Source organism: Polypterus senegalus, chromosome 2 (genome assembly GCF_016835505.1).
Source record: "Polypterus senegalus isolate Bchr_013 chromosome 2, ASM1683550v1, whole genome shotgun sequence".
Taxonomy (NCBI): Eukaryota; Metazoa; Chordata; class Cladistia; order Polypteriformes; family Polypteridae; genus Polypterus; species Polypterus senegalus.
In genome coordinates this window covers 173,704,721-173,731,520 of record NC_053155.1, presented here as the reverse complement: position 1 = coordinate 173,731,520, position 26,800 = coordinate 173,704,721, and the positions used below count along the sequence as shown (strand labels likewise).

Genomic DNA, 26,800 nt, shown 5'->3' with positions numbered 1-26,800 from the left:
TTGTCTGGGGAGGCATATCCATGGAGGGTCACACAGACCGCTACAGGCTTGACAAAGGCACCTTGGCTGCCATTAGGTATCAGGATGAAATCCTTGGACCCATTGTCAGACCCTATGCTGGTACAGTGGTTCCTGGTGCACAACAATTCCTGGCCTCATGTGGTGAGAGTATGCAGGCAGTTCCTGGAGGATGAAGGAATTGATACCATTGACTGGCCACCACACTTTTCTGACCTAAATCCAATAGAACACCTCTGGGACATTATGTTTTGGTCCATCCAATGCCACCAGGTTGCACCTCAGACTGTCCAGGAGCTCAGTGATGCCCTGGTCCAGATCTGGGAGGAGATCCCCCACAACACCATCTGTCATCTCATTAGAAGCATGCACCGATGTTGTCAGGCATGTATACAAGAACACAGGGTCAATACAAAGTGCTGCGTATACAATTTTGAGTTGCTGCAATTAAATTTTGGCAAAATGGACTAGCCTGCCGCATAATTTTTTCACTCTGATGTTTGGGGCGTCTTTGAATTCAGGGCTCTGTAGGTTGATCATTTTCATTTCCATCAAACGATGTGGCATCCTTTCGTTCCTAACACATTATCCAGTCTATATCAGTATAGATATCCAGGAGGATTTATTTTTCCCATTGAGATCTGATGTGTTTTCAAAGTGTTCCTTTAATTTTTTTGAGCAGTTTATATACATATATGTCACAATTACAATTGAATTGACATTTGTCCTTAGTTAAGCAAGGAAACATAATATAAAATAAATGAAATAGATTTTACATTATGCATTTTATAAAGAAAATACAGAAAATGACTTAATGCCAACTTAATGACTTTATAAAATGTATATTATTCAGATATAAGCTTGTAGTTTTATTGAACTTAGCACTGGCTTTGGTTTCAGTGTGCAGCCCCACTAATACCTGTAAAGAATTTTCACTTTTTGCTGGTGTCTGTGACAATTTTCTTTTTTTAATTATTGAAATAAATTGTTTTATGTGACTGCATAAATGTGTTGTGTAGTGGATTGGCTTCCTACTGCTACATGAGCATCTAGTTTCCTACCTAGGATCCGGTAATGATAAAGGCTGGTTCAGGAAATGTGATGAACAGAATTGAGATTTTTGTATTATAACTTTTATCCTATAGTTTTATGTTTTTTTATATGTTCCAATTTGCATTTTGTTTTTGTTTGGAGATGGATTTTTGATTTTTTTTTTCTATATTGCTGTTTTGTACTTCATTAAAAACATAGTTTTACTGTTTCTTTTTTTTGCTTATAACCTCAGCATATTTTTAATGATACATTACAGGTAATTTTATTTTGAACACCTTTAAAAATTAGGTAGCCTTTCCACATTTTTTCCCTTTATGTCACAATACATTGTATCACCTATTTTCTTAATGAATGTAAAATTTTACCATCACAGGGAGTCGTCGTAGTATTTTATTTCCTTTATTTTCACTTCTAGTTGTTAGAAGAATATTACAGCTGCTTTGGAAACTTTCCTTTCTCAGTTTTATTTCTAGGATTCTTTTTAATTTTGTTAGTGTCACAACATTTTTATTACATTCTTTGATCTTTTCCTTCAAAAATGTATACAGCTTTATGAAGAAATGGATATTATCTCTTTTTATGTCTACAGCCACAGTTTGTTCGTTTCGTGTCAAAAAGCTCAGCTCTTTTTCTTTTCCACTGCAGCTAATAATGTAATAAGCTTTATAATAGAAGAGGCAGACTAGCACTTAATTGCATCATCTGCCAGTCTGTTCAAAGAAAAGAATAATGTATTATTGCTATGTTCCTTTTGATTATTTTCTTTTCATCAGTATCATCTGACAACATTTGAGCACTTTGAACTCATTAGCTCTTCAGTTATTCAACTAAAGCCCCTGATTGCCTCTGACAAAATATTTTATTTGGTTGACTTTAACAGAAAGTTTACTATCTTTAAATATCTTAAATTTATAGTCCACATAAGCTATTGATTTGTTCTTCGTGTTTCAAAAATGAGATTGGTTAAAATGTGACAAGAAAGGGAGTTGTACAGTAAATATCCAGAAATGTATAGAATTTGAGGTTCCTCTAGTACTTTAGAAATAGAGTAAAAAAACAAGTAGACATAGTGCTTAAATATAAGTAATAGGGAAAAAGAATATGAAATAGTGAAGAAAGACAGTCTTGCAAATCATAAGAAATGGACAAGTTGGCTGTGCTTCAAACTCACACACAAGCTACGTGTTGATTGTATTCTGATGCAGTTTTAATCACACATTGTACAACTTAGGTTATTTAATAGTGTGAGCATGGAATGTCCTAGATTGTCACTGTCAGTTACATGTACAAAAACAAGATGGTAGAAATAGCTAGGAAAATGCTATTTAATTTTTTCCTTTTTTGGCATAATAAACTTCATTGTTTCATACATTACAACATTTGAGGTATTAAGCAAAGGTGATTGTTCTAAAGAAGAGTAGTACAATTGCTTTAAAATCTCACACAAAACATTTCATGCCAATTCTGACAAACTAATGCTCATTTTATTTACAATATACGTTCTTCCAGGAAGGCAGAGCATAATCATTCATTTGTAACTGGAGTACACTGTCTAGTCACCATTTTGAAAATTTAGTCCACCACTCCTGTATGCCAATCCACAGGTGATATTTCTGTAATCCATACATTGCTCGAAAAATATATTAACCTGAAGCATCTCATCCACTGCTCGTGTTTCATAGCAAATTCTGCCAATAGCATTGACATTTTCCTAGCAGGTGCTTTTTGTGCTGTCTTCCTACATTCAGTTCAAAGAAGGAAAATAAACAAACTATCATTGTCCCTGTCTGGCCAGTATTTAAGTTGATTTCTGGTAATGCATTAAACTTTGGATGCCTCTTGCCGACGAGCTTTGTCAGGAATCCATATTTAAACAAGCTTCAGGAGAATACAGGTACATGCAATTTAATAAATGTATTTCAACAAAAAGATACTATTTGTAGTTCATTACAACCTAGAAGGCAACGTGATATTACTTTGATTTTGTTGTTGTTAAATGACATATTATTTTACGTTGCACTGCTGCTTTCTTGAAAGAAATTCTGTCTCGGTCCCTTTTTGAGCTAATGCCCACCAGAAAGTCTGTACATGTCACTGGGTCTGAGTGTTGATGCCATTATTACAACTAGCCATAGCTGCAAAGAAACCAAGTGTGTTGCAACCAGTGTTACAATGGAGTAGCATACAGGTATGTTTGCTTCTTGCCTTACACCCAGTGCTGTTGACACAATAATAACACAGGTATTTTTACTTAAGTCAAATAAATATTGTATTAGATTACTCATTTCTTTAGTAAGTAATTGGACTACATAACACACACTACTTTTAACGTGTTACCCCCAATGCTGCTGACTGTACTGCTGCGCTTAGCACTGTATGTTCAGTTCATCAACATAAATTTAGCAATTTCCAATTAATCGGGGGGTTATATCACCCAGTAAAATGTATAATGCAATGACCAGAGGATTTGCCTCAGGAAATGTATCTTTGTGGATTCTTCCACCGTTTTCTACTCATGGCTCCTGAATGCCAAGCCAAGTGAAGTGGCTTTATTGTCAGACCATTCATAACCAGTATTGTTGCATACCATGGCACAATATAATGTTCCCCAAGACCACCATACAACATATACATAAAAACAGCACAAGTGTAAGACTGGTAAAGAACTGTACTACACTATAAATAGATAAATTGGTTAAAAAAAAAAGAAAAAGGTTTAAGTGAATATGTAATAATTATTTGAAATACATATTAATAAATAATAGCATCAACTAATAATTAAAATATAAAATATCTTTAGTAACAGATGTAATAAAAGTACTGTATATAAATTAGCTTCTAGGAGCAGATATGAGGGCAGAGGTGCAGTTTAGGGTTTGAATAAGTAAGGATTAGCTGTTGCAGTACTGGTTCAGATGATACAGTACCTTCTGGGACAAAGAGACAGTGGGTCCTTCACAATGGTATAGGCCTTGTGGATACATTGCTTTATAAAGATGTCCTTAATGTAAGGCAGAAAGATTGTAATGATCTTTTCTGCAGTGTACAGTATCCATTGTAGAAACCCGCAATCAGCATAGCTGCAGTTCCCAAATCAGATATTGATGCAGCTAGTCAGAATGCTCTCAGTGTTGCTGTAGAATGAGGGGAGTTAGACTTACCTTCTTCAGCCAAGAAAAGAAGTGGAGATGCTGCTGCGCTTTCTCAGCAATGGAGGTAATGTTAATTGATGAAGGAGGCACATCAAGCAGTTTGGTGCTCTGGAGTAGTTCCACCACAGAACCGTCAATGTGCATCGGCTTTCCTGAAGTCAACAATCATCTCTTTCATTTTGTCCACATGAAGAGAGAGATTGTTGCACTTGCACCATTCTGACAATCATTCATGAAGAGAGAGATTGTTGCACTTGCACCATTCTGACAATCATTGTATTTCCATTCTGTAAGCTGACTCATTCCTATTGAAGATGAGATCCACCACCAACAGTAGTATTAGAGCTGTATGCTGCTTTATATGCATGAGTTAGCAGAATTAACAAATGTGGGCCGAGCACACAGCCCCGGGGGGAACCAGCACTCAGCATGATGGTACTGGATGAATTTGTATACCGAACATTTTTTATAATTATTTATATATATATATATATATATATATATATATATATGTGTGTGTGTATATGTATATATATATATATATATATATATATATATATATATATATATATATATATATATATATATATATATATATATATATAAAAATGTTCTGTATACAAATTCATCCAGTACCATTATGCGAGCGCTGGTTCCCCCCGGGGCTGTGTGCTCGGCCCACATTTGTTAATTCTGCTAACTCACGCATATAATAAATAGATATGCATACAAACAATGAATTTGAAATTTATATATTAGATTTATTAAAATAGAATTATTTTTCCTAATTATGTTACTATTACTCTTTTAATACTGACTTAGTTTTACTTTTGGGACACATTGTCCTTCATATATAGAAGCTTCCTGTTGATTTTTCATTTTTATAACTGTTACTAACAGTACATTGGCAGAGTCAACATGTTTCATTTGTGTTCTCTATTTTAAGATTTTTGCTTTTAAAATAGGTTAATGAATTTCAGTCTTGGCCCTTTCTTTTAAACAGCTAAGTGTAGACAGTTAAAAAAAAAAAAAAAGACATGAATGTTAGTCGTGGTATCCTTTTGCTTACACTGAAATATGTATCCTTCAGACTGTTCAGTTTCTAATAGCATTTTGCAGAAAAAAATTCAGCACAATATGCAAAGTCAATTTTTGTTAGTGAAGCTGATTTATTTGTAGGGTGTTTTTTTCAGTTTCAAGAATATCAACCTGCAAACATTCAGGCAAAGTTCACTCTAAGTCATGTGTTTGTGTCTTCAATATATGTTGAAAACCAAGTTAAAAACTATTAAACAGATCAGCACAAAAAAAAAAAATCTTTCACTCTTAAAATCCTTTCTCTAAATGGTTTATTTCGTTCATAGTCATGAAAAACCCAGTGCCTACCCAGACAAACCTAGATGCAAGGAAGAAATTAATCCTGACCAGGATTCAAACCCAGGACAATAGAGCTGTGAGACTGCTGTCATAACCAACTGTTTTATATTATTGCTTTGCTGGCAGAGTGCAGTTCTAAGGAATTAAAGGTTATTTCTGTACAATTTCATTCTGTTTCCTTGCGCAACTTAAGCACCCACATAAATTTATACGATTTTTTTTCTTTCATTAGTAAGATATTTGGATGTTTCTTCTACCACTTGAGTGCCTGTCGTTTAATTGCAAGTTATATAAATATTTGTGAATGTGGATAATAATTTCACATAGTTACAGATTTAATTTATTTTGAATTATTTTCTCCTACCTCAGTTTATTTTACAATACTATTTATGTATTCTACTACCATCATTTAATCTCTGAAGGTCCTGAAAGACTGTAAGACATTAAATAGTTAAAATGGAGGACAAACACTTTTTACATTGATGCTCCAGTACTGTAGACAATATAATTATAGACAAATCTGAAATTGCACTGACTATATAAATGGTCTGACATTTTTTTAAGTATGCATGAAACAACTTGCATAAAAGAAAACATTTGTTATTGTCTGTACATGGTGTTTACATTAAATATGATAATTTTGACACCCACAAAGCACATAATTTTTTCCTTTGTTTTGTAAAAAATGAAAGCTGTCATCACTTTAAATGTGTTTTGTGAGCTCTTTCTGTTTTAAATTGTATATACTTAACCAGTTCTTGTATTTTAGGTATTCATTAAGTGATCACTTTGAGAGTAAATTGCTGGAAGAGAGATTGGTAACCTGTTCAACAGTTTACTGCCCCTCTTCTGCTCAGCACTACAACTTCCCACTCACCAGCAGCAGGTCCTCATTCCACCATTCAGTTGTACCCTCACAACTTCGGTTCTTCTGTCATCTAAGTGATGTTTAACAAATTTAGTTTCTCTTTTTTTCTTTGCTTCATGTTAACAATAACATTATTGGCAAATTATCATTCTTGCTTTGAAAAGACACTAAAGGTGAATAAATGCATTATATTTGATTACATTAATCTAAATATGTTAATACAGTACTGCATTTATAAAACTATTATAAAAATAGCTGGCAACCCTATGGCACCTATGTTGCAAAATGCATATATTCTGCTTTGAAAGAGGTTGTGTTTGCTTGATTTATTTCATGTGGTATTCAACAGTGTAACAAAAGTACAATTCAACATTGGAGTTATTTCAGCTAACTCATCTGTATCCAACAATCAAGTTTTACACACAGACAAAAAAGATTTTTTCTTTCACCTTGTGTGAAATCTCTACTTTATATTTCAGCAGGGGTGCCAGAACTATGAAGAAATATGGTATACTTAATTTATGAACTTTGGTGAAAGTGAACACAAATCAAGTTTCACTCTCTATTTGTGGTTCAGGCATTTCAACAAATAATCCAAGCCTTCTTGCTGCACTAAAAAACATAGGTTATTCATAAGGTATTAATAATAGAATATGGGTATATGAATGCACTGTATATATGAACAATGGACAATAATGAACAACACAAAACATAAATCTCAGTTAGCATGATTTGATCTTTTTCTCTACAATAGATAAAGATACAATACTTATGAATCCTTTAATTCATTCAGGACTGACTTTTAAATGTTCTTGTCAGTGTCCCAGGCTTTCAGTCGGTTTGGAGGATTCATTTTTTTTTAGTTTTAAAATTTCTTAGAGCCTGCGCTTTGTTTTGTTCACAGTTCACCGCCACTCACTTACATCTCCCAGCTCCTCCTTGAAGGTGTGTATATTTGGCTGTGTGCATGTTTTGAGGGTGTGTGCACCACATGCTTTGGAATTTGCTACCTGGCAAAACCCTGCTCTGAATTAATGGAAGGATAGTTTAGGTTTCTCAATGAATTCAGAAGGAGAAGTGTATAACTGCTAAAGACTTATCCTCCTTACAGCTTATTATTTTCAGGTAAGGCAACTCAAAAACCAGATATCTTTGCTAATAAATTGGCTTTTCTCTAACTACATAGGTACAAACAATGGAGTTCTTGGAAGCAAAAGTATAAAGTGTACTTATCTGTTTTATCTGTGTCCTTTTGTCTCAGGTGGAGGCAATGCTTCATTCTGATTCATCCACAGTCAGGTTTTCTGTGGCGCATATGTCTGGATGTTCAGTACGCTATTGTCTTTTGTCCAGAATCTTTCCTCTGTTGTGCCTTTTCAAACCTTGCGTTTGTTGGATATACTGCAGTTGCAGTCTTTTCAGTTTTCACAACATAGTGGTCCTCTTTTGTTAGCATAAAATTTAAATTAGCTGAGGAGTCAATGATCAGTGGATTCCTTTCTTGGGTAAGATGAAAATATTGCTTGTGCCTACAGCTTCTTTACTTATGCACCTTACTATATTTTAGCCAGGCTGGACTCAATGCAGCATCCATCTCCAACTACATTATGGAATGTCTTTCCTCTCATATAGTCCAGCATTAGTTTAGCCTTTGGAGTAGATGTATCATTCCAGGCTTTGTTGTGGCCACACCCTTGGCCTAGGGGTCCTGCTATAGAGAAGAAGTTAAGCCTAGCAGTGAGAGGGCGCTGAAGTACTACTAATGCTTAAAGTGGTTTATAAAGGAAGGAGTGGACAATGTGCCATCACTTCTTTAGATGCACAAAGGTCCAGTATTTTGGTCTTGGTTCACTGATAAAAATGGTGTAACATTAGAGATTTCAGAGTTTCTTTAAACTGCGGCAAATGTAGTCTTGTCAGATAGCAAACCTAGAAAATGAATTCTACAGAAAAGCCAAGCATAACATCTGTGAAACTCGTCCTTTAGCTAAACTGACTTTTGATGGTAAGTGTTATTGAGGAGAGGGCCATAGATGCAAATAGATTCATATAGTTAGCAAAATCAATGCTGCTAAGTCCTATGACTTAACTGTGTACATGTACTGCAGCTCGAATGTAGTATGTATCTTAGAGGCAGTTTTGCTCTGCAGGCTAGTCAGCCTCAGTTCTATACAACACTGAAAAAATGTGGTGGTCCAGTCAGCATTTACTTGAATATGTAGGGATGTGCTGATCGATCAGCTGGCCAATTTTAACTAAAAAAAGACTTTTTTGTGATTGGTAAAAAGCCTGATCACTAAAACTGATACTTTCAGCCCCAGCTTTTGTAAGCTTTACGGTATTTGCAGTCCTCCTTTACAGGAGGTAATATGGTAGTTGAGCCAGAGTGTGTACTTTTTTTTTTCTTTTGCAGCAGATTTCCTGCTGTGTAAACAAAGAGCAGCAAGGGGAAGCTTGTTTTATCAGTGAATGAGAGGGGATTGGTATATTAGCCTTTATGTTCAAGAAAGTGGAGTAATAAACTAAAAAAAGTGATGGGAGAAGTTGTCCTGTGCAAATAGACAAACACAAGAAAAGCTACTTTAAGGAACTCAGACCTTTAATTTGTCCTTTAAATTAAAACGAATACCACTTGAGTTTGGGCAAATGAGATTGTTTAAAATGCAGAAGCTTCCACTTTTAATTGGAAAAATAAATGATGAAGGCAAATTTGAAACTGCTGCTTAGTAAACCTTAGATATAGAAAATGTATATTTAAACAGTTAAAAGCTGTAGTGCAATTAATGATTTAAAATGATGAATTTGCATATTGATGACTTCTGAATAATAATAATAATAATAACCATCATGTACTGTATGTTTTATTCCAGTTCAACAAATGTGCATTCACATGTTTGCAGTGTTTGGGGAAAAGAGTTATACTGTACTGTGAACTGGAACAATATCTAACTTCATTATATATCTATATCTATCAATATATCTATAATGTGTGTGTGTGTGTGTGTGTGTGTGTATATGTATATATATATATGTGTGTGTGTGTTGTTGTGTTTATATAGCTATAATACTGTAGCTTTTTTGAGGCAAACTTTCTACTGTATTGTTAAAGTCTTAAATGTGTGTTCGCCTATTTCTATATTTATATACACAATGTATTGAATTAATTTAAACAAAATGTAATTTGAAGAACTAAATATTCACTGCAGTTTCTTTTAATACAAAATATATACTTTTAGTTTTCACTTATAAATCTGTTGCAATTTGTTTCATAAAAGCTCCTAAATGTTTTATTGGAGAGTGTGTTTTAGAAAAACTTAAAAGTGTCTTTTCAGATATTACTGGAATTGTTACATTTTTCTTATAGTTTCCTACTGTTTAATTATATTCTTTTTTTTTTTTTTTACAGCCGGTATGGAAATCCTGAGGAACTGAAAGAGCTGATAGACACTGCTCATTCCATGGGAATAGCAGTACTGCTGGATGTTGTCCATAGTCATGCTTCAAAAAACACTGAAGATGGACTGAACCAGTTTGATGGAACTGACAGTTGCTTTTTCCATTCTGGATCACGAGGGAGTCATAATTTGTGGGACAGCAGACTTTTTGACTACTCCAAGTAAGGCTGTAGCTTTATAGGCATGTTTTCATCATGCTCATTCATTTAATCTTCTACTAGGTAGTTATTTTGGAGAATATGTGTAACTAAAAGATAATGTAAACATGTCAGTTAGTCAGTTTCAACCCACAAAGTCCTGAACAGGGTTGTTGGGGTCTGCTGGAGCCTATCCCAGCTAGCATAGGGAGCAAGGCAGGAACAAACCCTGCACAGGACACCAGTCCATCACAGTGTAAACATTTAATTACAGTGTAAATTAAACACAATTACAATTTTTTAGATCATTTAAACTTGGTTACTAATGTTACAGTTAACAAGGAATTATTAAAAATGGAAGTCTGCACCCATTTTCAAAATGCATTATTTGCTGTTTTACCCAGAAAAAAAATGGTAAGAAAAAATTAACTTTAGTGAGTTATATTAATTAACACATGCATTTTCATTTACTATATTCAGGAATGCTACACATGCTGAAAAAGTTCTCAAAATACTTTGTTTATACTTAACAAGTGTGTGTATGTGTGTGTGTGTATATATATATATATATATATATATATATATATATATATATATATATATATATATATATATATATATATATATATATACACACATACAGTCATATTTTATAATATTTGGCCAAGTGTTGAGCTTTGCCAAAATATTAATAGATACTTGTAAGGATTTAAGGAAACTGGTTTGAATCTCCATTGTGATATTTGCATCTCTTCAAAAAATTATATGCTAACTAAACTTTCTAACCAATATTACTTCATTATGGCTTACCCAGTTTGAATTTCATTTCTGCTTGATAGAAACATATTGACTACTTGATATACACTTATACCACAGTGAAGTAGAACAGAAGGATGTGACTGACTTTGTACCTGGATCTTAACATTGTATTATCAATTGACTGCAAAAAGTAATACTTTTAGTTTGAAACTTTCAGGAAATGTCCCAACAGTTTTGACCTCAACACCAATAATACTAGACCTGTCTGGAAGGCAGACTGATGTTCCCCTTCATTCTTTATGATCATTTAGCTTTTGTTTTTTGTAGAAAAAAGAATTAAAATGTATAAATCTTTCATTTCTTTAGCTTGCTAACCAATTTTCTATTGAGGCAATTACTTGTAGAGATGAATGAATACAGAATTAAAAATGTTTTTGTACCTTAAGCATTTATGTATATAATATAATTTTCATCCACTGCAAGTAATCTGTATATTTATTTAATGTATTTAAGTATGAATTTGACTTAGTTGTGTGTGAGGTTGAGTCAAGGAGTTAGCTCAATGGATTATTTAACATAAAAAAAACCAATAAAAGCTCCTGTAGATGCTACAGAATCTTCAAAAATTTAAGAAAGAGGTCATGAGGTCTTGAATTTTTGCAATGAGCCAATGCAAAATTGATGGTGGTTATGGGCAGTTGCAAAAACTTCAGAGCTTGTTTTGCGCCTCTTTGAGATTCAGCATTAAAAATATTAATGTACTTTTTGAGTAATGAAGAAATACTTTATTTTCTTAACATTTTTTAGTTTTTTCAAAGGTATAAAGACCCACTTAGTGTGTTTTGGAAAGTTTTCCTATTTTGCTAAACTATGTATGTTTCTGTGCAAATTCTTATCTTAATGTTCATACCCAAAACTGAAACTGATTATATTGACCTTATTTTTTTTTTTTAATTTTCCTGTGGTCATACTCCCCCTTCTTCCTTAAAATGCATGTGTACAAAATATTAGTAATCATGGGACCTTAATTATTATTGATTCAGATGACATACAGTAATTAGCCTGTTTTGTTCTGTTGTCATGCTGTAGTTGTTTTATCTATGTAATGCAGGAATTTATCAGCATTAGATTAGCAATCTGTATGGTACTCTGTGAAAGACTGCCACTTTTGTTTTACATTTTTATGATGCCGATACCCTACACAAATCTATATGCACTTATATCTTTAGCAGCTGGATACATTTCAAGAGGTTCAATAAGGGAACATTTTTCAGGTTGTGGCATTTCCATTTTGGGTAAACAAATTGCCTCTTTCTTATGGCATTTATTTTCCCACTTTTTCTTGGTGTGTTCTATCCAACTGTTTGTACAAAAAAACAGTGAGACATCTGATGAAAGAAAAAATATCAAATAACATATTGACAAACACAACACATAAACTTCAGGGATGAATGTAACATAGTAAGTCTGTTAAAGTGAGTATCTTGAAAGGCTTCTATGGGTTTTGCTTTGTTTGCTTTTCGATCTAGGGATCTTTGATAATGTGAAGCCCTAAGCCATCTGGACATTTTTCCCAGAAGACTATTGACTATCACTCTCCTTGCTTTTGACGTTATTGATGTTTAAGCCATTGAGAGATCTTTTAATCCTTTCTTCTGTGTCAGCATACACCACTGTTTAGAAGCTGCCTTTTAAAAGTTAGGGTAGTGATATTGATGCTAACAAATCATGGTTAGAAATGTTTAGAAATCCTCTACTTTGTTGTTTCTGCAAACAGTTTTCATATTTTGCTAAAAATATAGTTCTGGTCCACCTTTTTTAAACATAAAATTTAAAATCAATATTTTGATTAAATGATGTTAATCTTATTTTCTATGGCAGCACACTTCTCATATATAGGCACAGAGTGCTATACACATTTGCAAACATAATAGTGAAAAAGGCGCATTCAACAAAAACAAAAAAAAAATATCATGAAATATGCTTGTTGAGTTATACTTGTATATTTACATATATGTATGGACCTTTCACATAAAATGCCTCCTAAAAGTAATAATTTAAGTAGATAATACTGTGTTTAATAAGTATATAGGCATTTGAAAGCAGAGTAAAGGAAAATAAAACGAGTCCAATAAAACTTCAATAATAATAAACTTCCAAATCTAGAGCAAAAAGGCCACCTACTTCATCCATGGCAATTCTACTGTGCAATTCTGTACAGGCTAGTGTTGATTATTTTTTACCAATAAGGCAGAGATCTGAAATTGGATCCATCATTGATGATACTAGTGACTCCCTTCCACCCTAAGATCCTATTACATAGTAAAATTCTTTGTAGCAGCAGATCAAACTTACTGCCACAATTAATATCAGCAATGTCAGTACATATTAAAGTGCACTGCAAAAGTAATGGGTCTTCTTTACTGGTATACACTGCAGATCTTGTGACTAAAGATTTGCCTATAGATTTGATTAAAAAGCTTTAATTCTGACCTATTAACACAAATAGAAGTAAAATCAAACAATTCTTATTTTTAATATAATCCCTGTAATATTCACAAAGTGTTTTGAGATAGGAATGTTTAGTCTTGCTTGGGCTACCCATTCTACTGTTGTTCACATGCCATCTTCACTATTGTTATAGCACATCCCACAGAGTTATTCTAAGGATTTTAAGATGGATGATCTGCTTTTTGTGTTCACAGTCTACACCCTGGAGAGTAGTCATTAATAAGTTATTTGAGTTAAAAAGGGATCAACAGCTTTCAGAAATAAATGTCAAAAGGATGATTTTAAAATTGGCTATTAACTTAGCTTAAAGTCTATATCAAGCCTTGGAGAGCTGCATTTAGGCAGTTATTATTTTAAACTCTTTTATAGTACTTGTTGAAATATTTTTAATTAACTTTGGACTAGTAAATCAACAAACTTTCAAGAACCCATTTATTTTGATTAATGCAATTTCAGTTGTCCAGCATTAGGGAAAGCTATTGTTTGTGTGGAAATGTGACAAAGACTAGATCAGCAAAAATAATGAACGCGCACACACACACACCTGTAGCATTTTTATTCTTAAATGAAATTGCCTCTATTGTATTTTATAGCTATTAAAAGAACATTATTCCTTAAACCTTGATTAGGGTTTAAAGAAAAGATGTTTTCCACTTTTATAAATATTTTTGTAAGCAAAAGTGGAGATTTTTTTTTTTTTTTTCACCAAGTATTGCACATATTCAAAACTCATTTTTTTTTAACTGAAACTAACTCAAAGGCCTGGAAATTCATCTGAGGTATTTCTAATTTTGTGTGCACAATGTATTGTCAACAAATACTTAAACATTCAGTTTATTATCAGAATGTTTCAGACTAAGAAGTCCTGTTTACATGTCATCTTTTAAGCATAATATCTAACTTTCAGACACACTGAGCATTCTTGTAAAACATTTGGTTTCTTGCAACATAATTTTAACTACATTCTCACACCTATTATTCTCTTCAAAAATTCCTTTGTCTCTCACTTACGCTCTTCTCTTGCTTGCGCAATTTCATAGCACATTTCCCAACTGCTTATGCTCCTGTTCTCATATGCTTTGCATTTGGCCTGTTGCCACTAAATGAATGGCAGTTTAGCTAGAACTGCTGCTAAGTTTATCAAGACCCTTCCTTGATTTTCATAATTAATTAATACTGGTATATGTGCAGGGGAACCACTCTTGACACCCACAAGGACCTACCTTGAGCGAAATATAAATGCACAAAAAATGAAAATCTACCAGACTTCCTGTCAGAGTGTTTTCAGAGCTCTCTATTAATGGCCTACAGACAGACCTGAGTCATTCATATTAGAAGAGAAATATTTGAAAAGGGATGCCTACCTTATTGAAGTGCTGACTGTTCCTTCTCACAATGCAGTTCCAGAGGAGTCTAATATTATCTTTGTAGCCAAAACTGTCAAAGAAAATAAGCCACACTATATTAATTTAACAAAAGGAGGTCTTTAATATCATTAACACTGATCCAGAACTTTACATTAAAGTTTTGAATACGAGTTAAAGCAGTCTCCAAGTTTTTATTGCTTGGAAGTCTCTCAGCCCCAAGTCTTCCCATAAATCTTAGTTCATATCAACTAGAGTTAGGTCATGTCTGGTTACCCTTAGCAAACATTTATCAACTGTGTTGCTTACAGAGATCATTAATTGTGTTATCAGTAACTGCCTGTCCTTGAAATTCCTAGATACTCCGAACCTATATAAAGATACAAATTTGGTTACACCTTAAAGAAAATAACTGTCCACCTGCCTTTTCATTTCCAGCTACCTTTTTTGAATACCCTCCTTTAACAATGTGATAGTTTGTGAACTCTGAAATGAAACTCTGCTTTAAAATCTCAAACTGGTGAAAGATAATGTCATTATAGCCTAAATAAAATAAATATAGGTGACCAACTGTTATGGTACTAGAGAGATGTTTCACTTGCAAAGCTGGACTTTTATAGCTAGAGATTATTCACCATCACTTAATGCTGAGTATGCACTTTAAGACTAAATAGGTGGTCTAGATGCTCTAAATCTAATATTTAATGACCGAGTTGTTGATTGTGCTCATTTAACATACAAGAACTCCTTTTAAGGCTAGTGTGCCTTAGGTGATATTAGCAAAGGACAAATGACTTTAACTGATTTCTTTCAGTTTTATTTGTTTAAAAGCTGTTAAGGTCTAGGCATGGTCTTTGTTTTCTGGTGGTAATCAGTTTGGGGTCTGGTAAGCAGATATGCAGAACATCAGGGAAAACTGCACACAACATTGAACCGCCCTCTGTTTGATGCACAATTTAAAAGGGCATTTTGAATGTGGATTTCAAAGAAAGCTACTGTATATAAAGGTTGCACAAAATTAAAAGGGAATTGTAAAGATTTTAGACATTGTATGTAAAGTCAAACAACATATTTTTGGGTTTATTGAAGGGGTATAAAATAGAAATTTAAATTCTGTTTGAAACTTAAGGACAAGTTTAATGCAGCAATGATAAGAAACAAGCTATGCTTATATAAACTTTTTTTTTTAAATTTTATTGAATTTGTTAACATCAAACAACACTTCATATACATAACTCGAGTTTTACAAAAAGAAAAAAAAAAAAGAAAAATGTTTAAAACAAATCAACCCCCACCCCTGAGAAAGATAGCTAGGCCAGCAGTATAAAACTTTATGCTAGTAAAGACAAATAGATAAATAAAATAATAAATGAATAAAGATTAATGGAGTAAAAGTGGGGAGAGAACCTGCTTCCTCAATATAAATTCTTGTTCTGAAATGTTACTGATTAGATCCTGCCAGGTTTCGAAAAAGTTTTGTACAGATCCTCGAAGTACGAATTAGATTTTTTCCAGTTTCAAATAGTATATAACATCAGCTACCCGCTGACTTAAAATAGATGAGATAGGATTCTTCCAGTTGACCAAGATAAGTCTATGTGCCAATAGTGTAGTAAAGGCAATTGCAGTTTGTTTGTCCTTCTCCACTTTAAGCCCATCTGGAAGTACACCTAACACAGCTGTTAGTGGGTTAGGAGAGATTGTGACATCCAAGGCTGTCTGAAAGGCATTTAAAGATTTTGGTCCAAAATGATGTTAATTTGGTGCAAATCATGTGACCCAGTGAGACCAGAGCTTGATTGCAGCGTTCACGGGGGTAGGATCTTGCCCTGGAAACATTTTGGATAATTTTAAACAAGAGAGATGCGCTCGATATATAATTTTAAGTTGAATAATTCTATGCTTTGCACATATGGAGCTCGAGTGAATTGTGTGCATTGCTACTTTCCACTTCTTTTCTGAGATATTGAGTGAAACATCCTTTTTCCACTGTTCTCTTGGATCTTTGACAGGGAGGGATTGTAAAATAGTTTTATATATTACAGAAATGCTGTCCTCGAGACTGAGCAATATTTTTTCCATTATAGATATAGGTGGGAGGTGAGGAAAATTGGACAGAGTCTGTTTAACAAAGTTTCTGATTTGAAGGTTGTGAAAGAAATGTGTTGCTGTTAAGTTAAATTTAGAGTGTAATTGTTTATATGTACAGATCTCTAAGTGATTTAATCCCGGATGTTTTCCAGGCATTAAAAACTGCGTACGTTTGTTAGGGAGGGAAAAGGTGGTCCTCGTGCAGAGGTGCCACAGTTAAAAGCTTCTCTATCTTAAAATACTTCCTTGATTGGTTCCATATTCTGATTGAGTGAAGCACAATTGGGTTGTTAGTATATTGGTGATAACTTGCATTTATTGGGGTACAAAGCAAAGAATATAAAGAAGTACTGCAGGATTTTATTTCTATTGCGGACCAAGCCTGTGTATGTTCATCTATTTCTGTCCATGTCCAGGTTTTTATAGTTTGTATGTTTGCTGCCCAGTAATAAAATTGAAAGTTAGGTAGAGCCATACCACCTTCCACCTTAGGTCTTTGTAGGGTCGCCCCTTGGATACTAGGATGTTTTGAATTCCAAATAAATGAGGTTATGGTTGAGTCTAATTTCTTAAAAATGATCTATTGATGTATATTGGAATGTTTTGAAATAAAAAGAGAAGTTTAGGAAAGGTTGACCATCTATGCAGGTCTTGCTTAATTTTTTCCATACAGATGGCAAACTTTAGTTGATAAAGTGCTTTAGATTTACTGTTTACTCCTAGGTATTTAAACTGATCTGTGATGATAAAAAAGGAAGGTGTCCAATCTAATATTGTATGCTTGAGAAGTCAATGGGAAGAGCACACTTTTATTCAAATTGTTTCCCGAGACCAGAAAGCTTTTGAAATTCTGTTAGTGCTATTAGGGCTATGGGCACAGTATTTTGTGGGTCTTTTGTGGACTTTCTGCTCCAGTCCTTCTCTGATAATCCCCTTTATCTCAATAGCATTTCAACAGTGAATTACAAGTGGCTCAATGGTCATTGCAAATAGTAGTGGTGTCAAGGGGCATCCTTGTCTGGTGCCACGCTGTAGTTTAAAGTAGTCTGCATTTATGTTGTTAATGCAAAACTGAAGCTTCTGGATTGGTATACAGTAGTTTGATCCATGCACAAATGTTCGGGCCAAACCCAAATTTCTTCAATGTAGTGAAAAGGTAGTTCTATTCAACCATGTCAAATGCTTTTTCTGCATCCAATAATAATAATATCTCCGGGGTGTTTGACTTTGTTGGTGAATATATTACATTATGTTTATATAATCCTTATTACTGTGCCTTTCTCAGTGCAGACTTCTGGAAGGTTCTTTATCTCATCACTGATACATTCAACATACAGTAGTGTATAGCTTTGCATACTAGTCAATTTAATACCTTAGTTGGATAAATGAACAGAGTACGGAAGATCACGAGTCAAGTGGTAAAATTTGCTCATAGATGAAGTATGTCTTTAATAATAAGAGAAATTGAAAGTTAACATTAATATTCTTTGAGTTTTTTTTTTTTAAAAGGATGTTGCAATGTTGGGCCATGAAAGGTTTAATTTAATATTGTAATAGTTTATAGCTATTACCCTAACATATTTCAGTATTAGATTATCCACAAATGCACTTAGCACATAGCAAGAAGTTTTAATTTTGCACCAAAAGTGAACATTTGAAATTTTGTTTCCTCTCATAATGCTTTCATACTATTTTACTTTTTAGTTTTTTCATAGTAGCCAGTCTGTTGAAAACTTCCCTGTGTACATTAAAAAAGACTAATTTAAATAGTGTTAACTAAAGTCATATGGAATTATTTTTTTTTACTTTAATTATAGTAATACAGTATATTTTACAATATAGAACTCTTACGAGAAGAATTTAAAGATGATTTTTGCTGTCTTTTGAAGGTATTGTCTTCATTTTCATTTCAACATGTAGTGTCCAATTTAGATTAAAAAAAAATCGAGTTATATTGTGACATGATGGATAGTACCCACTGTATGTTGCCAAAGTACTACAGAGACATTTCCCCTTGATAAAACAAGATATCCAAAATGTATCATTAGGCTGCGCACTCTTACTTTCTGAACCTTTTTAATGTACTTGGTCTATGCCACTGCATATTTTATTCTTTACCACTTAGTTTTATTTTAAATCCTTGCATATAAACTCTTGATTCCCTCCATTAGTTGTAGGCATTTTTATACCCATTACCCCAGCATACACACACCCCATTTTAAATTTGTGGCAGGTGTTTAACACAAGCTATTTATGCACATCTTTATTAGCTTTATTGGCTTATTTTTTCTCAGTTTTCAGAAGAAGAAATACATTTGTAGTATATTTGATCATAAGCAAGGATGCCTCAGGTTGCATCTTTCTGGGATCATAATGACAGCTGTTTTCCCTGTTCTTTGGAAAAAGATGTATTATATATCTAGTTCTTCATTCTTTCCTTGCTTCAGGGCTTTCAGAAAATTTTGAAGAATAAAACTCAAGTGATTCTATTGCCCTTCACATGGACTAATTTATTGCTAGGACCAAGTCAAGAATATTTTTATTGGAGGGTTAAGCGTATACATCTGTCTGAACCTGTCATGTTTGGCCTCAGGAAAGATTATTTTTAAACCTTCATCCACACCCTCCCACTCATGCCTTCTTCCAATAACACAAATTAAAATGTCCTTTAGCCTTCAATATTAAAAGATGTTTTCAGTAAAAACTGATTTCATGTCATAATACCCTTCAATCTGAAATTCTTATATTAGATATATTTAGGTATAATTTTGATGTTGCATTTAAATTGAATGAGTACCACAGAAAGCAATGACTTATATTTATAAACACTAATGCTCATTTGTATTAGACTAAATTAATAAACAAAATACATATAAAAGTGACAAGTAAGATTTTTCAAGATAACTTTTGAATGCTATATTTGACTGAAGTGTAGTCACCCTTTTTTTTTTTTTAAATATGTTGCTGAGGAAAATGTAATACAATTTTTGTTTGTGTGTTTTTAATGTATTTTGTTCTGTTTTATTTTACCATTGAATTTTCATTCTCTAAAAATATTTTATTGGATGTATAATTTTAATATAAAAGTATTATTTGCAAAGATATAAATACATTTTTATATATAAAAAAAAGAATAACAAAACAGATTTGTATTGTAAACTGTAATGTGAGTTATGCAGCCTTACTTAGGTTACCTTCCTGGTAATCTGCAAATGATCATTGATCTTTTACACTGCAAAGTAAAAAAAAAAAATTGCTGAATGCCCCCAAAAATGCTTATGTCCAAAGTTGGTGGTCTTATTAATCTATAGTGACTTTATTCAGATTCAGTTTTGGAAGTCAAATATGACAACTACGAGAAAGATGTCTGAGCTGTAAAATGAAATTTTTATTAACTGCCCTTTCGTTATCTAAAGTGTGATGCTTGTTTTATATGCAATGTTATTTAAGAGAGTTAAGAAATTCTTATATCTGGTTGTAGGTTTGGGAGATTGCTGTCAGCTTTTTATTTTAATAATCCAAATCTTTCTGTATTTTGTTAGAATTATGATTGGTTTTTTTTTCATAATAAGGATATGGTTAAAAATGTAGAAGGCTTTATAGCTTTATAATACTGAGAATAATTTAAACTACTCAGGACCTTCAAAAAATACTGAAGCCTTTCATAGTAAAAAAAAATTGTTTTTATGGATGTTCATTTTTTAATAAAAGTAGGATTAACAACTAAGGCAAGATTTGTCTAAGAGAATACCTTCAAAATTAAAGAAGGATTAAAGTCTATGCATCTTAAACATCTATAGTTTCATCCTACATAAATATGTAATATCATCTTAACCATGCATACAGTATTTAAAGTTGGATCTGATCCCGAGCTGTTACCACTCTAAAAATGTTTCGCCTTTCATAACATTACATTTGAATTTAACTGTAGTGTTTACATTGAAATGATAAAGTATTGGTAAATAACCATTTTGCCTATTAATTGTATATAATGAAGTTTGAACATTTTAGAGATTATTAATGACATCTTTAACACTAATAAAATATTAAATTATATGTTTTCCTTTATTTAAAAAAGAAATGCTAAAAACCTGCTTTATCCAATTCAGGGTTCTAGAAAGTAGTACTTGGTGTAAGGCACGAACAAATCTTGAATGGAACAAATCCATGGCAGAAGCTACTCTTGCACGCTATCTAACACTCACATTCACACAAGGCTTATTTGGACTTAACCTAACATGCACATCTTTACGGATGTGGATGGAAAATCAACACAGACATAGGGAAAGCATGTAGTCTACACAACTAGGCATGGGTTTGAAGTCCAGGAAGCTGGATCTGTAAGGCAGCAATTTTAACCTATGATTTATTTTGTATATTTATATCTTAGCATTTTTTCAACACTGCATTAGTGCAGTTATAAAATGTTAATCTGGGTAAACTCAAACGCATAACTAATTAGGACTACAGTAGGGATAATTTAAATAAACATTATCAGTACTAGTTCTGGCAGTATACCAAAAACCAAAACAGCAAGCAATGCTGTTTGCTGTGTATTTATATATGTACAACACTTACTATGTTTCCAGGTAATAAACACAACATTTGGGATCAGTAAGAGCAATAAAATCACCATCTACTTCTGTTTATATGCAGTGTGCACAGTCATTCAGTCAACTCAGCTTAATAAATTGAAGAAGCAAACAAGGTTGCGTACTGCGGTTCAGGTTGTAAAACACTGATGGCAAGCTGCTGTCTCAAGTATTATTGAGGACAATCTGTGTACCGCCAGTGACCAATCACTCTGGGCCCTGCCCCTTTCTTTTTTTGTGTCCTCACACAGAGAAGGCTTCTCCAAATCTGGCCACTCCCAAGTTAAGTAGAAACTTAGCCAGTCACAGCTTCTTACTATGAAGGGGCCACATATGCAAAATACTGTCTTTGAGTAGAGGGTACTTTCAGTGAGTGGAACAGGTGAATACAGCATTTCCAGATCTTACTGCTACATTAAAAACATGACTGTGAGTCCTTAATCAATGTGAAAAAGAAAACAGCCTTATGGATTTGAATATTCTTTTTATTGTTATACGACTTTTTACATGATTTTATTCAACTTGCCCTCTCTGTTTGTCTAAGTCAAATTTTGCAATCAACTTTTTACCCACTTTTACCGAACTGATTACCTTCATACTCTGCCTGCATTCTGATCTCCCGTGACAATGCAACATTTCATCAGTTTTGACCCAGGAACTTTACGTTAATTACATCAACTTTAAATGTCTCATTTCTTTATATTATACTTTTACCAAATGCACTAGGGGTCACTGTTGCCTCCTAAACCCAATAGACAGACATGCAGGACACAGGGTAAAAGCACCAAGAAGTAATTTTTTTTCCCTTCTTCTATAAATAGTGCCCCTAAGCACCACAGCCACAAATAACAGGCTAATAATAATCTCTCTCTCTCTCTCTCTCTCTATTTTCTCTTCCACAACTCCCAGCAAGCATTGTACACCTCCACCTGACTTTGGCTCGCCTTCTGGGTGTTCCAAAGACCTTTAAATTATCCTTGACCTGGAAGTTCTTCTGCTCTTCCGTCCTCGTGGTCCATTAGTACTTGTGGGCTACGTGAGAATTTTTTTCTCCCATCATCTTCCCATAATGACCCCTAGTGGCACCCACAATACCCAGCAGGGCTGTGTTGCTGAACTCCGTGTCCCATAGTCCCCTCCGGGAATCCAGAGCACCGCTGCAGTCCAGGGAAGCTGCCATCTAGTGTCTTGGGGAAGGCAGTTTCCTGAAAAAGCTGCCTACGCCCATCTTTCCATCTCAGGGGCGTCCCAACCGTGTTGAGCTGCAGGCTGTCTCTTACAATATATATAGTGCTTTTAACCAACACACACATATATGAATTAGTGGTGTTGGTCAATCAGTCAAGGGTTCAAGACCAATGTACACAAATTAATAAAACAAAAAATAATCTTGATTGATATTGAAATTTTGTCAAATTACTTCAATATGAAAATTAAACAGCATTAGTCAAGTGCTTAGTGTGTTTGATGTTTTCATCATTTTATTTAACTTGCCCGCTATTTGTCTCGATGAAATTTTGAAATCAATTTTTTACCCACTTTAACTGAACCGATTTCCTTCAAACTTTAACAATGCAATAATTCATCAGTTTTGCATTTTAATTGAATTAAATTCCTTTATGGGGATTTTATTTTTAGTTACATTTGACAAAAAATCTTAGTACAAGAAAAAAGTCTTTTTTACTTTTTGTTGCATTTTTAAATGAAACCACATCACTTAAAAATCTTTTTTTTATATGTTTTTTTTTATTTAAGCTAAATATAATGTTGGATGACTAGAAATCCTTTATTTCCTGAAATTATACCATATATCAGTCCTAGTTTAGCTATAAGCTTACTCTTAAAAAATATCTTTTTTGGCCTGTAATTTAGATGTCATTAATTCAAAAATCCAAGTAAAAAAATGTTCTAATCATATCTAACAAATCCTTTCACTAACGACAGTATATATTCAACAAAGTCATTGATCATTTTAAATCTTAGAAGCTTGCTAGTAAGGATGTCACAATACCAGAATTTCTGTATACAATGCCATTGAAATTTTACGAAACTCTATACAATTTGATACTATTGCCAAAGCAGAAATTACATTCAGTGTCCTTTTATTAAAGTACATCCTTTCTTCCTCACTACGTGTTGTTCATGCAACGCGGCCGCAGAGAGCTTAAACAACTCGGCACATCCACATAAAAACGACAAGGGGTGAGCTTTCTTGAAGGCTTTTACTGGAATATATACAAAAGAAACAGGTATATGCAGGTGTACAACCAAAGACAATAAAGAATTATTTACAAAGCAATACATAGCAGAGAGTATACATTAAACAATGAACCTTTAAAAGACACTTACAAGGTGATTGATTTCCACACTTGGATCAAGACAAAGAGAAGCCCATAGACAGAGGTTCAAATTGCTGCATACCACAACTAACCAGAGCCAGGGGTTTATATACCTTAAAGAGACTCTTTGGACGTGACTGAAACAAGAGATAAAGGGGTGCCTATGTGAGACACATGGGGTCTATTGTATTCAAATGATTATTAGGCAACCTACATGCTTTACTTGAGTTTCATAGACATTTATGACACCACTGTGAGAGTGGGACGTGACTGACAGGTGTGTTAATAAATGACAAGATGAAGGGGGAGCACAGCTCAACAAATAAATAGCTAACATCATGTGGGGCAAACAACCTCCATTTACTGTTGTGAACAAGATTGTGCCTTTTTCTGCAATATAGTTTTAAATTATATAAATTCTAACATTAACAACCGTTTTAAAATACTGGTATATCCATCGAGTAGTTACCCAACTATCCCTTAAGTATTTGCATTCATAAATATCAAAATACGATGCAAGACTTGAATTTTAATGTGTGACAACAAATGGATTTACCATTTTAGGGGATTTTAGTGCAGGGATTCTAAAGAACAATATATCATGAACTACCTGATTTATCAAAGCATATGCACATTCTAATTTTGTTCTCTGACATTTTTTGTTTAGTAATGGAAAAGTACTGCTTAAAATTCATACTAAATATAAAAATTCAAACATTACTATATATGTACGGTTTAATTATTGAATTACTAAATAATTCCAGATGTATCCATTTGTACCAACTATTTAAAGCTGTTTTTGTAACAACATGGTCTTAAGGTCTGGTTTGTCAGTGAACTATTCAGTTAGGTTTATAATATTTGCTATTGTACTAGGGTGTTGTACTGTGTTAGCCATCATGAATGTAGAGAAAAGACAAGCAAAATGACACCTTTTATTGGCTAACTAAAAGGATTGCAATATGCAAGCTTTTGAGGCAACTCAGACCCCTTCTTCAGGCAAGATGTAATATATATTTGCTATTGTAAGATTTATATTTGCATAATTATCTGATTAAAAAATATTACTAATATTCAAGAGTAGTAAAGAGGGAAAAGAGTCATTCTCCACAATATAAAAGCTTATTCTAAAATGTTATTGATTAGATCCTGTCAGATTTTTAAAAACGTTTTTAAAACAAAACAATCCCCCATCAGTGGTGTAGACAGATTAAAGTAGAGATATTTATAGGCAATACAGTCCAAATACTATAAACCTAGAATATACTTTTGCGGGTGAAATCTATTTTGCCTTTCCAGGCCATGGTGTGACTCACAATCATATTTCAAAAAGTTTTGGGATCAATTTTCTTAGTTCTTTTTCTGCTTCATCTGGAGAACTAAAAATATAGAACTTCCCTTGAATATCCACTCTCAGTTTAGCAGGATTCAAGAAGGGTGTATCTGATTTCAGCTATCTGTAAACACTCTTAAATGCTGTAAAATGCATCTCGTTTAGCAGCTGTTGAAGGTGAGAAATCAGGAAAAAATTAATGTGGTTATTTTCAAATATACAGTGAATCCTCGTTTATCACGGTTAATCCGTTCCAGACTCTACCGTGATAAATGAAGTTTCGTAAAGTAGGATTCTTTATTTATAAATTGAATATTTTCGCAGTTAGAGTATAGAAAACCTGTTTATGACCTTCTAAATACGTTTTTTAACATTATTAGAGCCCTCTAGACATGAAATAACACCCTTTAGTCACCATTACACTCGTATTACCCAATATATTAGACAAAATAAGAGAAAATAAGACATATTAGACGTTACAAATATAATATTACTAGGCGCACTCGCCTTTTAAGGCGACCAACTTTTATCCTCAATTTTTGTGCGCTCCATGTGTACATCAGGCATGTAAGTGTAGGGAATGCCCATTAGTGGGTAGTGCCCATTCATAACATCTCCCGAAAACTTACGTTTTTTTTTTTATCCCCTCAGGTGCCTGTCCAAAGTCGTACAATGTCAGCCCGAATCTGTACCGCTAAAGACGGAGTTTCATGCACTAAATAAGCTATAGATGAGAATAAGCAAGCACCATCTCCCCTGATATTTACTACGCGGTGAGGCATTTGTACTCCATCAACATTAATTATTTCCAGAGACATAATTTTGTCTATTTTTCCAGTGCATCGCGCACAAAAGCAAGGGAACAATGAGAGTACCAGAACTCTGCTCACATCCGTTAAACCCGTACCTCAAGCCACAAGTAGTAAGTCTGTAATAAGCAGAATACCGCTACGCTTTGCACTCACAGGACAGAAGGACAATCCCAAACGCTTTTATATAGTAGATTATTGTACTGTACATTTAATTGCACACAAACACACACAGTTCTTACACACAACCACTAACCTATGAAGGCACGACCTCAGTAGGCGAGTCTTCAGAGGTGGTGCAGTATCTTCAGCAGGTGCGTTGTTGTCTTCTTCCGCTGAAGGAGTACTAGGAGTAGGCAGTGGGTGTCTGGGTGCGCAGCTGAAGAACATCTTGATAGGCAGTTGCTGGCACTGTCTTTTCATACGCGTGAGGAGGCTTTTGTAGGGTATTGCCATCTTTAATCATATCCAAGAGTTTCACCTTCTCCTGGATAGTAAGCATCTTCCTCCGGCGCTTACTTTTATTGTCAAAAGGCTTAGAAAAAGCAGCACATTTAGGAGCCATCGGCAGCACATTTAGGAGCCATCATAGGGCTTAGATAAAAGTTCTCCGAAAGCGCATGCGTAGTGACGTAAGTGACGAAAAAAATCGTGATAGAGTGAAGCCGCGAAAGTCGAAGCGTGAAATAGCAAGGGATCACTGTACTTTCTTGTTTCAGTCTGAGAAGTAACATCAAATTTAATTTAGATAAAAATTTTTAAAAATGTCCAATAAGGCTTCTAGGTTTTGAAGCATTCGATCCATGTATGCAGTAAGCTGCTGATATCTTGGTGTCTGATTTAAAGTCCTCTCCAGTTATTTTAGAGAATAATTCAGCTATGAATTTCACAGGGTGTGGACTTTCACGGTTTTCAGGGAGCCCTTCGATTCTGATATTACTC

The 26,800-nt window shown here is 33.8% G+C and overlaps 1 protein-coding gene across 1 annotated transcript in view; it reads left to right on the top strand.

Annotated features, from left to right (window-relative positions):
- Positions 1 to 26,800, top strand: part of LOC120523552 (1,4-alpha-glucan-branching enzyme-like) — a 918,458-nt gene that overhangs the window by 391,692 nt on the left and 499,966 nt on the right. The window contains exon 7 of the mRNA XM_039744954.1: positions 9,875 to 10,084. Within this exon, the coding sequence (XP_039600888.1) occupies positions 9,875 to 10,084 (210 nt within the window). The remainder of the gene's footprint in view (positions 1 to 9,874; positions 10,085 to 26,800) is intronic.